Genomic DNA, 17,358 nt, shown 5'->3' with positions numbered 1-17,358 from the left:
TAGAACAGTTTATTTTCTCGTGAACCTCCTAAATTTCTTAAATCAGCAAAAAGGAAGTTTCCATCTCCCCTCGAGATAGGCGCATCCCGCTGCCTGGCCTCCTAGAAGTGGAGCATGGCCAGAGAGAGCCAGTGCCCACCTGCCACCAAGCCCAGCTCTGCTACCGCCTGTCAGGACCTTCTCTGCGGGCTTGGGGTGGGTGGGCCAGCCTTGCTTTTGGCATCTTCCAGAAAGGCCCTGCCAGACACGAGGTATGGAGGCTCTGTGGACACAAGGACCTCCTAGTGACTGAGGGACAGTGAGGCCTGAATGGATTGTCCAGGGGCCGCTGGGCTCGGGGCAGTCAGCAGAGTGTATAGTGGGTCTACTCAGTCAAAAAGAGGGGTGCCCACTCCCTGGGGACCAGGGGATGGACACAGCCGCCCCCGCCCTGTCCAGAAGAGCGTGCTCTCTGGACAGCTTTGGCGGGGTGTGATGGCAACCTCCTGGGGTCCTGGGGAGGACATCCCAGGGTCCTGCCCTGTCTGGGGATGGAAGCCCGGGCGTTGGAGCACCAGCTTTGGGCTCAGCAGCCCATGGCTCTGCCACCAGCAGCTCTGGGACCTCCCTGCAGCTTCTGTTCCCCTTGACCCCCAGTACACGTAGAGTCCAGTCTACTCTGTGTGTGTGTCTCCTGGGTGTGTGTGTGTGTGTGTGTGTGTGTGTGTATGTAGGCAGGGGAGGGGCTCTCCTGGTGTGTGTCTCTGGTGTATATGTGTCTCCTGGGGTGTGTGTGTGTGTCTCTTTCTCTCCTGGTGTGTGGGTGTGTGTGTAGACAGGGGAGGGGCTCTCCAGGTGTGTGTCTCCTGGTGTATGTGTGAGTATCTCCTGGTGTGTGTGTCTCCTGGTGTGTGTGAGTGTCTCCTGGTGTATGTGAGTGTCTCCTGGTGTGTGTTTGTGTGTCGTGTGTGTGTGCATCTCCTGGTGTGTGTGTGTGTCTCCTGGTGTATGTGTGTCTCGTGTGTGTGTGTGTCTCCTGGTGTATGTGAGTGTCTCCTGGTGTGTGTGTGTGTGTCGTGTGTGTGTGTGTCTCCTGGTATGTGTGTGTGTCTCCTGGTGTGTGTGTGTGTGTCTCCTGGTGTGTGTGTCTCCTGGTATGTGTATGCGTGTCTCCTGGTGTGTGTGTGTCTCCTGGTGTGTGTGTGTGTATCTCCTGGTGTGTGTGTGTGTGTGTTTGGGAGGTTCTCTCCTGGTGCCTGGTGGAGAGTAGAGCACAGTGGAGCACTAAATGCCTTCGCTGCTCCTTCGTTTCTGTGCCTCTGACCCTGGGCGTGTCCCTCCATTGTTCATCTCACTTTCCTTCCTTTGCCAGGGGGAGCAAGGCCTGGATGGATTCCCCGGGAAGCAGGGGGAGACTGGTGAGCAGGTAGGTGGGCAGGACAGGGTGGGGCCTGGGTCAGGCTCATAGGGCCTGTGGGCTTCAGTCTATCCTGCTCGGCTGGGGGCTTTGGGAGGCTTAATGACCAGCCCCCAGCTTGCCACTCATGGACTCCTCCATGCCAGAGTGGAGGGATCCCAGAGAACACACCACTTTAAAACTGGTCTAACCGTAGTAACACGACAGCTGGTCATTAATGGGAAGACCACAGGCGATATGCGTGTGTTCAAAGTGATGGATGAGTTGCAGTCCTGTCCCCGAGACTAAAAGATTACAGACAGCCCAGATGCTCATAAATAAGAAACAAGTTGAATAAATCAGGGTGTGTATTAAATAAATACAGGGAATAATATGAAGCTGTGCAAATTAACGCAACTCTTAAAGTCCTGACACGGGTGTTCCGTGAGATGCATCCATGAGCCCACAGGGAACCACGTGGAGATGTGGGCCTGGGGAAGCTTTATAGCGACAAGTGCGGTCTGGGAAAACTTGTGGAGGGGCCCTTCTGGGGAAAAGGCCAGGAACAGGTCTGGAGGTGTGTTACCCTCAGCCCTGCCTTTTCCACTCACTCCCCTGATGGACCCCGTGTTCTCTTTCCAGGGAAGACCCGGCCCTCCTGGTGAGCCAGGGCCCCAGGGGGAGAAGGTAAGCCAGGTACTGGGGTGGGAGACGGCTCCCGATGAGCAGCTGTGGAGCTGCTCCCCTGAACAAATTGAGGCCTGTGTTTTGGGGGGTGGCCACGCTAGAGTTCTGGGAACGAAGGGCAGACAGAGGTGGTGAATCGTGCATTAGAACTCAGCCTACAAAAAATTTCTGGTTATTGTATTTAAACATGTTTTTCTATTTGGGGGAATAAAAATCCATCTAAAAAACAAATGAAAATCCCCATTATATAACATCTGGACATACTAAAATGTTGTGCTACTTAAATGGCTTTTTGGGCTAAGGCAGAGTAGGAGCAAATAGAAAAATCTTACAAATTCCTTTTCCTCTTTCTCTCCTTTGCAGCGTTTACTGTTTTTTTTTTTTTTTTTAACCAGAATTATAATTCTGAAAATGTGCTGGGTATTTCATAAATAAAATAGAGGTTGCATCTCATCCTGCTGATCATCTGTGTTAGAACATTTTCACAACAAGGCTTATTAACTGAATTTGCTGCTTAGGATTTCTGTTATGCAAAGAACTGCATGTAAAATTGTGAAGCGCTATGAAAATGTATGAAGATAATAACCTTGCTAGGCCTTCAGGGTCACAAGGGAAATGGAGAAGGCAGGCTGTGCTCTGGATTTATGGCAGGAGGGGTGATGAGACCCAGCCCTGCATTTAGTACAAGAGAAAGAGTTTCTTTCAGATGATTAGGCCCTTAAGAAAGACATCAGACTTTGGGTCTGAGAATAGCCAGGAGAGAGACGGGGCAGCGGGGGGAGTCCGGCTAAAGCAGAGGGCTGGACCAGAGATGCGTCACTGCTCAGTGTCACACTGCAGAGCGCAGGTCAAGGTTACTGCCCGACTCGGATGCCTTCCCAGCACACGCTGGAAATGAAAAAGGCTGCTCTGACTCCTTCCAGAAACAGGGTATAGTTATAAATAAGACACCTGTGGGCTGAGAAAGCCTCTCTTTAGCAGTGGTGGCTGGAGAAGGTTGATCCCTTCCAGACTTGCTCACTTGAACTTCAGTTCTTGCCTAATTATTTTCTCTCTGTCTAAATATTTTTAGAGTTGAGATTTATATTGCTCTGTTATCTGGTGTCAGGATTTTAATGTATTCTTGAAGTTTCTTGACACCGAGGATGCTAGAGCCTAAAATAAGTAGTTTATTTCAAGTCACTAAGAGGGGATGGTTCTTAAAGTTTGGATCTAGGTGACAGCTCTTTCCCACTACTGCATGTGTGTGTGTGTGTATTATAAATTCCAACCTCCCCCTCATTTATAGAGATGTTTGGTCCCTCCTGATTGGGACCAAACTGATAGCTGAGTTTTCATTGCTTATTATGATGAATGCAGCAGAAGTAGGAAGACAAGGTCCAAGGGCCATGGTATGATTTGGAGCATTTGTTGGAAGGGTCTAGAAACCAGAGGTTCTTGGGTGATGATACAATGACTCTCAACTCATGTTGAAGGAATGTTACTGGGACAGATCTTGGCTGCTTTCCAATTTGAAACAGTCATTGGGGCTATAGCTCAATATCAAAATAGTTCCCTATAATGAAATGCCTGTCATTTCTCTGCAGGGTGCCGTGGGTCCTGCAGGCCCCCCTGGGCTTCCAGGCTCTGTGGTAAGTGGTGCAGCCCCTAGAGGGTAAAATCCCGGACTCAGACACTGATCGTATTGTGTAGTTGGGAGAGTTGTTGCCTCTGAGAATGAGGAGGAACTCTTCTGATGACAAGAGAGTCTGAAGCTTTTGCACACTGAAAATGGGATAAAATCAGAGAAAAGTCAGAAATGGCTGTGCAAATGCCCACCATGGAGTGGAGTGAGGGTGACTGTTGAGAAGAGGCTGCCAGCTTTGCTGACGTCTGGTTTGTCCCCCAGGTGCAGAGAGAGGGCCTGAAAGGCGAGCAGGTAAGCGGGATGTGGGTTCTCTTGTCCTGGCACCCCAGGTGGTGGCAGAGACAGAACGGCCACCAGCGTAGTGGTGAGACTGCTTGCTGAGCTCAGACGGAGCCCCTCAGAGACGCTGGGAACTCGGGAAGAAGACAGTCAGCAGAGGGTCCTGGTTGGAGGCCTGGGACATGAGGAGAGGGTGTCACGGCTAATTCGCGTTTGGCTTGTGTTACCAGGGAGCCCCCGGACCTCGGGGTCACCAGGGCCCACCTGGGCCACCAGGAGCCCCGGTAAGTCACCCCCACCGCCCCGCCCCCACCCCCAGCCAGGGGTCCGCTCTGAACACCTCTAGGTCTGCAAAATCATGGCCATTCTCGCTGCCGAGTCATTTCAGGGTTATTTCAGAGTCTCATCCCGTCACCTTGAGTGACAGGGGTTGTTGCCAGCATCTAGCACGGGAGACACTGGGCCTTGAGGGCTGAGATCGCCGGGAGCGAGTCAGGCGTGAGCATGTCTGCACCTGGAGTCGAAGCCCAGGCAGCCTGCCTCCAGAGTCCCCAGGCCCAGACTGGCCAGGGCTGGGGTTCTGGTGCTCAGTATGGTGTTTTACCGTCCTTTCAGATAAAACAGAATGAAAACATTGGACACTTCAACGCCGATTGAATCGTTTCCAGTGCACATTTGCTTTTCGCTTGTTTCTCATTAATCCTGACTTTGAAGTGGCTTGGAACACTTCAGCCTTCGGTTTCTCCCTCTGTTAAGAATTTAATGTTAAGAATTACCATCTGGGAAGAGGCCTTTCAAAGGGACTCTGTGATGATTTTTGATGTGAGTTCAGATACTAAGGATAATGAATATGAATCAGTCAATTCCACATGGTGGAGGTTGAATCAGGTCCCTTTTGGTAACATACTTCTGCTTCTTTCAAGTGACTGTTTCATTGAAGGAAATAAAACAACTCTTATTTTGAAATGCCCATAGATCATACTTAAAGTAACTCAGATTTATCATAAGTCAGATTTATAATCAGATTTACAGTAAAGCCTATTCCTCATTAGGATAAATGTGGATATTCTTGCTGGGGTAAAACTAGAAGAAACTTAGAAGATGTATTTTGCTGTGGTTCAGTCACTCAGTCATGTCTGACTCGTTGTGACCCCATGGACTGCAGCATGCCAGGCTTCCCAGTCTTTCACCATCTCCCAGAGTTTGCTCAGATTCATGTCGTTTGATTTGATGATGCCAGCCAACCATCTCATGCTCTGTCACCTCCTGCTCCTCAGTCTTTCCCAGCATCAGGGTCTTTTCTAATGAATTGGCTCTTCTCACCAGGTGGCCAAAGTATTGGAGCTTCGGCATCAGTCCTTCCAGTGAATATTCAGGGTTGATTTCCTTTAGAATTGAGAAGATGTTTAATTCCAGTATAATTAGAAAATTTTCACATCAAAAAATTCAGGTTAGAATAGCTTCCCTTCTGTCTCTATAACCTTAGATACCTTGCTTAAACCCTTCTGAGGCTTGATTTCCAAATCTCTCCACCATCGTCAGTATGTTGAGAGATGTAAAGTAGATAACATGGGTAATACAGTGTGCTCAGATCAGTAAGTGGCAAGTATTGATCATCTTTATTGTAGTACATCTCGTAGGCAAACATATGCATAGTATGGAAGGGTGAAGTTGTTTTGTTTTGTTTTTTTAACCAAAGAAGATATGCACAGAGATATAAGTAAGTAGCTTGCACAAAGTCACATAGCTAAAAAGCAAGACTGAGCTTTGAGCCCAGATCCATCTGACAGTCTAGCCCATCGTCTTTTCACCCCTGAGTGCACAGTGCAGCAACACGTCCTCCGAGTTGCACAGAGCAGAGTGACTTTCCCTCCCGGTTCGCACTAAGGAATAAGAGGGTAACAGTGCCCAGGCCTGCTTATTCCCAAGGCAGCCTTCTTGATCTCTCATTCGGGGGTCTGGGATGTACTAACGGCAGTTTCCCCCTTTGTGTAAAATTTGATAAATGAGGAAGGGAGGGAGGGAAGAAACCTCAAACATTTTGGTCACATGCTTTATATCAACTGAAATATTTCAGGGTGGAGATACAGGGATGAAAGCACATGGACTGATTTCATAGTTTGGTGAAGAGTGTGAAAAAGAAATAATTGTGAGTTGACACTTGCAGTGAGGATTCAAGTGTTTCATGTCATTCCTGCAGGCCATTTTCTAGAACAAGGAGAGGCTCCTGAACCCACGGTTCTTGCAAATACTGGAACAGCACAACCCTGCAGCTCAGTGGAGCTGTCCAGGGTCCTGAAGAGGGTATCGGGGCTAGATGCTCTTGACAGAATGGGATTGAGTACAGTACCTGGTGTTGGTGATGAAATTCCCTTGGAAGGAGTTCAAAAAGCCAGTAGCCTAACCTAAAGACCTTGTGAAAAATGAGGAACAGTGATGAAAGGCCCAGAGTGTGAGGTTCTTAAGGCCAGGGCCAGTGTCTCTCCATCTCTCAAATCCACAGTTTATCACATGGTGGGAACTTAATACATGCTTGTGAAGGAGTGACCCACAGCAAATGTTTAGGAGGGACATCAAAGTGAGATCTGATTTCAGTTTGAGCTCATAAGGAGCACTGTGGCCACGGAAGACTCTTGGGGTTAGGAGCCCCAGACCATTGGTTTCACGTCCCAGTTCTTCCACCAAGTAGCTTTGGGTCTTGATGGCATCACTGTACCCATCTTATCCTCTTCTGTCTTCCTGGCTTGGAAATCATCATCATCGACGTCACCTCCTACATTAACGTGCTGTGAGAGTTAAACGGGTGATTGTAGGAAGCACTGCTCTAGGAAGCCTTATTAAGCCCAACACAGAGATCAGTTGTTATTTCTGGCTTTTCTGAATCTCCAGCAGCACCTGGCCCAGGGCCTTCCGCAGAGCAGTGGCTCTCATTAGATTGAATGAGAGTGAAAGCCTGGCTTCAGCAGCTTCTGTTGAGAAGTGAAAACTTTGAGTTTGTGACAAGCAATCCCAGAGAGTGAAAAGTGCATCCCATTCTCTAAGTGGAAATGGCACACAGCCTTCTGCTCCCGGATGCTGGGAGTCATTGAGGAGGCCTGCATCTTTCATCCTTTCCCCAAGATGGAACGGGTTGTGGCAGTTGTATCAATGTTTGATTGAATGTAATAAAGAAGGATCAGCTGGCAGATCAAATGAGAGACATGTCTTGATGCTTCATGAAAACTCACCTCTGCAGGGGCTTCCCTTGAAGTGTGCCCTGATCTCACTGGAATAATCCTTGTGAGAAAGGGATATTTAAGTCTTTGGTTACCATAGTTGGTACAGTAACATGCTTGTTTTAATGGTGTTATTAAGAGAAAAGACCTTAAACCTCAATACAGTTCTGTCGCTTAATAGTTATGCAAAATGTGGCAATAATAGCTGTTTGTATGACAGTCATATTATTGAGTCTATAGACTCGCTTCCCAGGTGGCTCAGGGGGTAAAGAATCCCCTGCTTGCCAATGCAGGAGACATAGGAGACACAGGTTCAATCCCTGGGTCGGGAAGATCCCCTGGAGATGGAAATGGCCCACTCCGGTATTCTTGCCTGGGAAGTCCCTTGGGCAGGGGAGCTCGCGGGCTACAGTCCATAAGGCTGCAAAGAGTTGGACATGACTGAGTGAACAACAACATATTATTGAAAATGAGGAAATTGAAGTGCAGAGAGGGAGTTGTTGGCCCCAATTCACTGATAAAGTTGGTGATAGGGTCTCAGAGCTGAAGGCTTCATTTTCCAATCCACATTTCATGCCGTATTCTAGGCGACGTCATGCACATGAGTGTAAACCAGGGTGCCGTCAGGAGACCCAGGTGGATGTCAGGGCCTTGGCACCCATTCCTCGCTTTGTCCTCACGGCCACTCAGTAGAAGGTATATTATCCTCGCTTTGGAGATGAACTGACTGAGGTTCAAGGACGCCCAGTGTACTTGTCTGAGATCAGGCAGGAGATACATAGTGAGGGGTCAGAGGGCAGGATCTTTGTCAGTTCAGTATGACCCCTTCCTGTGCCCGTTTTCCTTGCTTAGTGGAAATTGATCTTCCTTAGACAATTTCGTTTATTTATCCAGACAATCAGTTTGGATATCACTATGGATGGAGGGTCAGATAACCCAAGCCCGTCCTTGCCCAGCCAGCAAGATACAGCGACAAAGGCACCAGGCTTAGAGCTAAAGACACTTGGGTTCCGGGCGCTCTCTTGTGTGCACTCGATACAGAGCACCGAGGCCGGGCATTTGGTCCTTACTGTGCATGTTTTCAGAGCATGAACGATGGTGCCTACGCCTTGCTTGTCAGTCACACTTAATTACATCGGATAGGCGCACATGTTTAAGTGTTACAGACTTGACAGAATTAGATGGTTATTGTTCTATTTTTTTTTCCCCTCCTGACCTCCCAGGTTCCCCATTTGAACAGGGTGGTATTTTCCTATCCAATGAGAGTGTCCAGACAAAGTATGTCCTGTGGTGTTGACTGTGTGTGTTTGCCATGATCCATCTCTGTTGTTTTTTCCCCTTTCTCTTCCTCCTAAAGGGTCTGATGGGTCCAGAAGGCAAGGATGGACCTCCTGGTTTGCAAGGTCTCCGAGTAAGTAAACTGTGTTTCTTTCCTGGTGCCCCAACTCAGCCACACCACACTCCCCATTTTAGCTGCTCACACAGAGGAGATAGTGCCGGTCTCCTGAGCTTGAGATGAATGCTGGAAGCAGATTGAAGGGTTAGCTGAGTTCGGTAGTGGCTGAGGATGGGCAGCCTCGAGCTGGGTCCTGGCTCATCTCCTGCAGACGAGTGTGTGGTTTTCCATGAGTTGTGTACATAGAAACTCACATCTCTGTGTGATCAGGGGACACTCAGTCCTGAGAGTACTGACCCAAGCTGGGCGCAAGCCAGGGCCTTCTGAAAGAGGTGATGTTTGAGCTAAGCCTTGAGGAGAAAATAAGAAAAAATAGCCATGAGATAATAGAGGTCTGCCGATAGGCTCTCAGCTACTCTTGAGTGAAGAATCCGTATGGTTTTTGAATCTCATAATTTCTTAGGAGCATGTCATTTAACCTGATGGAGCCCCCTTTTCTTTTTGTCCAGATTGTGCACACCTTACGGGTTTGACTCCTGTGTTGTAGGATAGAGGGTGTTGTGGCACACCAGAGCTGGCTGCCCACCTTGGTGCCCCCACCACCACAGACTCAGTTCCCAGCAGGGGACGTCATGCAGAGTGAACACTCAGCTCACATTTCCTGACCCCTGGCTCTAATCTTGTAGCATCACGGTTTTGAAAAAAATTATTTTATTCAAGTCCGGTTGATACACAATGTTGTGTTAGTTTCTGCTATACAGCAAAGTGACTCAAACATACACATACGTGCACTCTTTTTTAGTATTCTGTTCTATTATGGCTTATCCCAGGCTGTTGGGTATAGGTCCCTGTGCTATGCGGTAGGGCCTTCTGTTTATCCGTCCTGTATGTTTATTAGCAGTTTGCATCTGCTAATCCCAGACTTTCACTCCTCCGCTCCCCTCACCCCTTGGCAACCACAATGTCTAAACGTCTGTGAGTCTGTTTTGTAGCCGCTTTATTTGTGTCATGCTTTAGATGCCACGTGTAAATGACATGAAGTGGGGCTTGTCCTTCTCTGACTTCCTTCACTTGGCACCATCATCTCTAGGCATTGTTGCATTCTCTTTTGTACTGGAGTCACAGGGCAGCATGGCAAGAGTGTTAGTAGAGCATGTGCCAGGGGCCCAAAGGACGGCGCCTGTCTCGTCCTGCATCCATGGGTGAGCAGGGGGTGACGACCAAGCATGTCCTTGGGAACCCCGGTCCTGCAGCATCACTGATGATCTCCTGACTCAAGTTGTTCCCTCCCATGGGTGCTGCTCATTGGCGGCCGATCCTGTGGACATGCTGGAGAGACAGCAGCCGATGTCAATGTGGCTGGGGTGCGGCCTCCTGTTGCGCCACCTCTGGCTGAGTCAGGAGGGCCTGAGACAGGGTGACGACTCACTCACAGCCTTATCCCTCCTCTTGCCGTGGGTGACCTGCCTTGTCAGTGTCCATTGAAATGTTGGTCTACAGAGCTCCTGGTTTCAGCGCTCAGGCTGCGATGGGGGAAGAGATGAGACAGTGATGAGTCCAGGGACCTGGGAACTGAGACCCTGAGACTAAAACGTGGGTTGAGGAAAGGGATCCAGGCCCTTTACTTTAGAGATTAGCAACAGGCAGACAGCATAATTCCCGGCGAGGCGAACGCCTTCATTTTGGACAAAGCTGCTGTTTTTCCACAATGAGGACGTGAAAGGGAGGGGAGGACGTGAAAGGGAGGGGAGGTCGCAGCGAGGCACCCCCTTCCCCATCCACGTCTCCACCCCGTCTCATCCCGCTGCCCCCGCCGGTGGAGGCAGGGGTTGGGCACTCACTGCCTGGCTGGGTTCCCACCTTAGATGGAGGCAGAGGAGGCGCTCAGTCTGTCCCACCCTGTCCTGCTCCAGCTGTGTCCACACATCCATGCTCCAGGTCTGGGTCTGCATTTCTCCTCTGGATAGGTTCATCAGTCCTAGGACACGAGGAGAAAGTAGCATGCACATATGTTCACTATCATGTGTAAAGGAGAAGACTAGCAGGAAGCTGTTACCACAGCTCCCTGATAACACCAGGAGCCCAGCCTGGTGCCCTGTGATGACCTAAAGAGGTGTAATGGGAGGAGACGGAGGCTCAAAAATTTATTTTTATATATTTTTATAAATTTATAAAAATAAGCTTGTATTTATATATATATATACATTATATATAGAGTTATGATTGATCCACATTAATGTACAGCAGAGACCACCACAATATTTTAAGGCAATTATCCTCTATTTAAAACAAATAAGATTGGCCATTAGAGCAGACTGTTAAAACCAGTGATGAATGCGAAGATCAAGTCTTTTTTATGGATCTGAACAGATACCCTCTTTTGAATTGTCATGTTTTCTAAGTTAGCGGACCTGTATATTTTAATAAAGAATACTATGCTGTCAGAAAAAGAAAAAGGAGGTGCTCAAGCCTATCTGAGGTTCTGATTTCCTCATGCTCGTCTGAGCGAGGCACTGGGGAGAGGGCGGTCAGGGGAGCGCTCTTAGCTGGAGCTGGCAGCGCTGCAGAGCATCTGAGCCCAGAGCGTTCCAGAGTGGAGGCAGCCTGGCTCCAAGCCACTGAGGCAGTTGGACACACGAGAGCGTCCACGAGGCTAAGTTTTCCCCCAAGAATATCCTCTTGCGCCCTGATCATCAATCTCAGAACAGACATCCTGTCACTCTCACACCAGCCTATTTTAATTTGCTGTAGAGAACTTGTGTTTTTCTTATTTGAGAATCCATTTGTTTTTGTTTTTCTTCACTAAAATGTAAGTCCATGAGAACATTATTTTTGTATTTGTAGCACTTAGAGGAGTGCCTCACATTTATAAAATTATATATATATGAAAATAAAAGCATATATGAGTGCATAAAATATGCCTAAATGTATAATGTCATCAGAAGATGAAATTTATAGATGCTTGCTCCTTGGAAAGAAAGCTATGAAAAACCTAGATGGTGTAGTAAAGAGCAGAGACATCACCTTGCCAACAAAGGTCCATCTAGTCAAAGCTATTATTTTTTCAGTAGTCATGTATGGATGTGAGAGTTGGACTGTAAAGAAAGCTGAGTGCTCAAGAATTGATGCTTTTGAACTGTGGTGTTGGAGAAGACTCTAGAGAGTCCCTTGGACTGCAAGGAGATCCAACCAGTCCATCCTAAAGGAAATCAACCCTGAATATTCAATGAAACGCCTGATGCCGAAGCTGAAACTCCAACACTTTGGCCACCTGATGTGAAGAGTCACCTCATTTGAAAAGACTCTGATGCTGGGAAATAGTGAGGGCAGGAGGAGAAGGGGGTGGCAGAGAATCAAGTGGTTGGCTGGCATCACCGATGCAATGGACATGAATCTGAGCAAACTCCGGGAGAGAATGGAGGACAGGGGATCCTGACAGGTTGCAGTTCATGGGGTCACAAAGAGTCGGATGCGACGTAGCAACTCAACAATAACATAATGTCACTAGTGAGCATCAGACAATTAGGGTTGCAAGAGTGAAAGGCTCATGGGTCACACGTGAGTGCTGCAGTTGGGCGGCTGACACACCCAGGTGGTGTGGGCAGAACAGGACCCAGGACTAGCCATCTGGCCATCTGGGTTCTGACCTTCCACAGGGAATTCCAGCTCTTTTTTTTTTTTATCACTTTTACCACCTTTACCCATTTCACCCACCATCTACCCCCTCTCCTCTGACAGCCACCAATCTGTTCTCTATACCTATGAGTTCAATTTTGTTTTAGATTCTGTACTATAGGTGAGATTGTAAGGTACTTGTCTTTTTCTGTCTGATGTATTTCACTTGGCATAGTGCCTTCAGGATTCATCCATGTTGTTGCAAATAGCATGGTTTCTGTCTTTTTATGATACTGTTCTATTGCGTGTATAATACCATGATATTATTCTTTGTCCATTGATACATCTTTGGGCATGTAGGGACCTTCTATGTCTTGGCCATTGTAAATAATGCTGCGTTGAACATGAGGGTGCATATGTCTTTTCAAGTTAGTGTTTCATTTCCTTGGGATAAATACTCAGAATTGGGGTTGCTAGATCATGGATTGGTTCTTCTTCTTCTTTTTTTTAGTAACCTCCATATTGTTTCCACAGAGGCTGAACCAATTTACATTCCCACCAGCAGTGGGCTTCCCTTTTCTCCACACCCTCGCCAGCACTTGTTATTCTTTATCTTTTGGTAATAGCCATTCTAACACGTGTGACATTACGTCTAAATTGTGGTTTTGACTTGCGCCTCCCTGATGATTAGGGATGTTGAGCGCCTTTCCATGTACCCGTTAGTCATCTGTGTATCTAGAATGTCCAGTTTTAAAGAAGAAAACGTGGTTCCTTCTGTACCTTTTACTTAGCTTTTATCTTGCTCTGTGGTCCTAGCCCCATCTGAAATAGCCTAGGTATCTTCTTTCCCCTTTGGACAAAAATGGGTCGGGGGGTGGGGGGTGGGGAGATTTGCTTAATAGAATTCCATGTTGCCAGGCATTTAAACAATGTCAAATTTGAAATGGCTAAACTGGAGACTTGTCATGGTGGAGGGAGTCTCTGAGATTGATAGTGAGAAATTTAATGTCCAGAAATTCCCTGCTCAGGTCAGGGTCACTCAGGGCTTTGTCACTGCTCCTTCCACAAGCTGGGGACAGTCTCTTTGGTTCCTTTGATCATTTTATCAATATTTTTTGGCTTTTTTCCTCTCTTACCAAGAGGTGAGACCTGAAGAAGTGATGCTATCAAGTGTGATGCTCTCTTTCTTACTAGAGATAGAATGATCCCCAAGTGTCTTATGGTGGGTCTGATTGTGCCAGTTGCTTTAAAAACAATTTTAAAAACAGAATCTATCCATACATGTGTAGAACTCTAGTATAAGATAGGAAGGAGGTGACATTGGTTGAGTCATTGCATAGCAGGCATTTAGCTGTTTGTTCATTTGTTGTTTTTCGAACACATGTTTTGCACTTAATTCTCACAAAGATCCTATGAGGTCTGGCAGTTTCAATCCCATTCTGCAAATGAGGAAACCAAGATGTGAAGGTGTAGATTGGATTACCCAGCAGCACACAGATTGTAAATGAGGAGGCAGGGATTAGAACTCAGGTCATCCTGGATCTAAACCGTTCCTGCCATTGCTTTAGGATGGGGTGTGTATGTGTGTGTGTGTCCACATACACACCAGAATTCTAAGCTGGACATTAATAGGCCTTTCAATGGAAGCTTTGGAGAGATGTGGGACGTCTTAGTGGACTTCCCTGGTGGCTCAGACGGTGAAGAATCTGCCTGCAATGCAGGAGACCCAGGTTCGATCCCTGGGTGGGAAAGATCCCCTGGAGAAGGGAATGGCAACCCACTGCAGTATTGTTGCCTGGAGAATTCCATGGATGGAGAAGCCTAGCAGGCTGCAGTCCATGGGGTCACAGACCTCTTAGTAGCTGATAGCACCTGGACCTCTTAGTAGCTGGCAGCACCTGTTCCGGCGGATGCACTGAGCACCCATCACTTGCATCTCTGACCGCTGCCCTTGGAGCCAATGGTCTCATGTGGCTGAATGTAGTCAGGCCCGTTAGCTCCAATTTCTGATAGATCTAAGAGAGAGAAGCACAAGAAGTCTTTTGTCAGTGGCAACCTGGGTTGAACTTGTTTTTACTTTTCGATTTTTAAAGCCTTTTTTTCTTGCCTTTCCCTGACCTACCAGATGGTAACAGCATCGTTTGGATCACAGGCTACTGTTTGATTCCTGTCATGGCACGGAGCCAGGTTTATTTCAGGACACTCTAGGTTTTCCCTGAGCACCTGGATTCAGCTCTCACCAGTAGAAAATAATCATGTTTGACATTTGGAGGCACGGAGAACAGAAACTGAGCAAAAAGGACCATACGGCTCAGATTAGAATCACTTGCACAAGCAGTCTTTTTATCTGATAATGGTCCCTCATGCGGCCGTGTTAACTCATCCTGCCTGGGAAGGAGATGCTCTTTTGAATTTATCGACTTCTCTCTTCCATGGGCAGACAGGCGGCCTTGGAAATAGTGGTCTTGCTCAGCATCCAGACACCCAGAATAGCTTGAGAACTCTGCCCTCATTGATAAACCACAGACATTTATCCAAACAATGTGTTGGGTGGCAATTTAAAAGAGAAGAAAAATGACAGGGAATAGGCTATTGTGAATGAATGGTTCTTTACTGATGCATAGCTTGCACTGGCCAGCACTTCTCAAACCCCACACCCAAGTATAGGTCCCGAGTGCAGAGTTGCTGCTATGTCCACCACCACTAGGGCTGCTGCCTCCACCAGTAACTTTACCATTAACACCAATAACAGAGTCATCGTCACCACCACCATTGCCATCGACACCAATAACAGTATCATTGTCACCACCATCAATACCAATAATAGTATCATCATCACCACCATCGTTACCATCAACACCAATAACAGTATCATTGTCACCACCAGCATTACCATTGGTACCAATAACTATCATCACCACCACCGTTACCATTGACACCAATAACAGAATCATTGTCACCACCAATACCAATGATAGTATCATCATCACCACCCTCATTACCATCGACACCAACAACAGTATCATTGTCACCACCACCATTACCATCGACACCAATAACTATCATCACCACCACCACCATTAGCATCGGTACCAATAACTATCATCACCACCACCGTTACCATCAACACCAATAACAGAATCATCATCACCACCACCATTGTCATTGACACCAATAACAGTATCATCGTCACCACCATGAATACCATCAACACCAGTAACAGAATCATCACCACCACCATTGCCATCAACACCAATAACAGTATCATTGTCACCACCATTGCCATCAACACCAGTAACAGTGTCATCATCACCACCATCATTACCATCGACACCAACAACAGTATCATTGTCACCACCACCATTACCATCAATACCAAAAACTATCATCATCACCACCACCATTGCCATCAACACCAATAACAGTATCATCGTCACCACCATCAATACCATCAACACCAGTAACAGAATCATCACCACCACCATTGCCATCAACACCAATAACAGTATCATTGTCACCACCATTGCCATCAACACCAGTAACAGTATCATCATCACCACCCTCATTACCATCGACACCAACAACAGTATCATTGTCACCACCACCATTACCATCGACACCAATAACTATCATCACCACCACCGTTACCATCAACACCAATAACAGAATCATCGTCACCACCACCATTGTCATTGACACCAATAACAGCATCATTGTCACCACCACCGTTTCCAGCACCACCATCATCAGCATTACCACCACCATCACCACCACCATCAACGCCATCACTACCATATTCACCACCACCCACCCCCACCATCATGACCACCATCATTCCCACCATCACCACCCTCATCACCTCTACCATCAACACCATCACCAGCATATTCACCACCATCACAGTCACTGCCACCACCATGACCAGTGTCATCACCAGCACCTCCACCATCACCACTGTGTACTTCTTAATGTCAGATCCTGTGCTGCGCACTCTGTGGACATTATCTTAGTCTTTGCAGTGCTCTTCAGAGGTAGTGGTTTTGAAGCCGGACCGCTTGACACGTGGTCTCTCACCCACTTAAGGACTCAAAAGGGCCAGAATTCTATTAGCATTTCTTCTTCATCAGAGTCACCGTCATCTTCCTTCTCATCCTCATAACTATCTATTATATTTGCATGATGCTCTGTTATGCTTTTTAAATCATTTTCTCAAATATTGAATTATTTCTTCTACTATTGTCTTTTCATATAATTACAATAATTATAATTTTCCGCATGAAGAAACTAAGACTCAGCAAGTTAAATGGTTTGCCTGTCCTCATCTATGTTAGGTTTAGAACTCTTTTTCTTACAATATTGCAGAGGAAGGGGGTTGGGAAAAGAAAAGATCAAAGACCTCTTTGATTGTGGTGAGTGGCCGAGTTCTCATAGCCGCTTACTTAGAGCTCCATGCCCCACCCCTGGCGATTCTAACTCATGAGTTCTTTTTTTTTTTTTTTTCTTCCAATTTTATTTTATTTTTAAACTTTACATAATTGTATTAGTTTTGCCAAATATCAAAATGAATCCGCCACAGGTATACATGTGTTCCCCATCCCGAACCCTCCTCCCTCCTCCCTCCCCATACCATCCCTCTGGGCCGTCCCAGTGCACCAGCCCCAAGCATCCAGCATCAGTAACTCATGAGTTCTTGAATGACACCTGGGAATCTGTCTCAAATATGTTTTTGCCCTATTTTGCCAGTATTTCTCATTATAGCTGGGACTTCATGAAAGAGGAGATAGTGGAGTGGGGTGAGACTTTGACCAGTTGACATGCAGCGTGGGTCCTACAGACAGAGGTGGCTTGGCGGGCCAAGTCCTTGGGATCTTTGGGGCCAAGCTAAGTAGCCCACGTGAGCTGTGGCTTAGGGCTGGGAGCAGGGCCACCGGACGCCAGACTGAAAGAGCAGGTCAGAGGGCTGGGCTGGCACAGTCTGCGGTCGTAAAGACACCTTCCCTCTGGGGGTGGGCAGTGCGTGGGGACAAACAGGAGTGTGCAGGAGCAGAGAGGGAGGGGCCAGAGTTTAAGGAAGAGGGGAGACGCTGATGTCATCCAGCTTCCGTAATCCAGCAGACTGTTAGAGACGCTTCATCCCAATGATCTCATTGTCAGAGCCCTGGGA

At 47.3% G+C, this 17,358-nt stretch overlaps 1 protein-coding gene across 2 annotated transcripts in view; it reads left to right on the top strand.

Moving 5' to 3' along the window:
• The window catches only part of COL22A1 (collagen type XXII alpha 1 chain), a 230,834-nt gene that overhangs the window by 101,733 nt on the left and 111,743 nt on the right, over positions 1-17,358 (top strand). For both annotated transcript variants that reach the window (XR_015140361.1, XM_086335603.1), the window contains exons 17-22: positions 1,352-1,405; positions 2,018-2,062; positions 3,649-3,693; positions 3,951-3,980; positions 4,199-4,252; positions 8,541-8,594. Coding sequence is in view for 1 of the 2 variants with exons in the window: in XM_086335603.1 (XP_086191729.1) it covers positions 1,352-1,405; positions 2,018-2,062; positions 3,649-3,693; positions 3,951-3,980; positions 4,199-4,252; positions 8,541-8,594 (282 nt within the window). In the remaining variant the exon portion in view is untranslated. The remainder of the gene's footprint in view (positions 1-1,351; positions 1,406-2,017; positions 2,063-3,648; positions 3,694-3,950; positions 3,981-4,198; positions 4,253-8,540; positions 8,595-17,358) is intronic.

The sequence above is a fragment of the Bos grunniens genome, chromosome 14, assembly GCF_055505025.1.
Source record: "Bos grunniens cultivar Pamir isolate PY7600 chromosome 14, Bosgru_T2T1.0, whole genome shotgun sequence".
NCBI lineage: Eukaryota > Metazoa > Chordata > Mammalia > Artiodactyla > Bovidae > Bos > Bos grunniens.
Note: the sequence above shows the minus strand (reverse complement) of the source record. Positions and strands in the feature narration are given on the sequence as shown.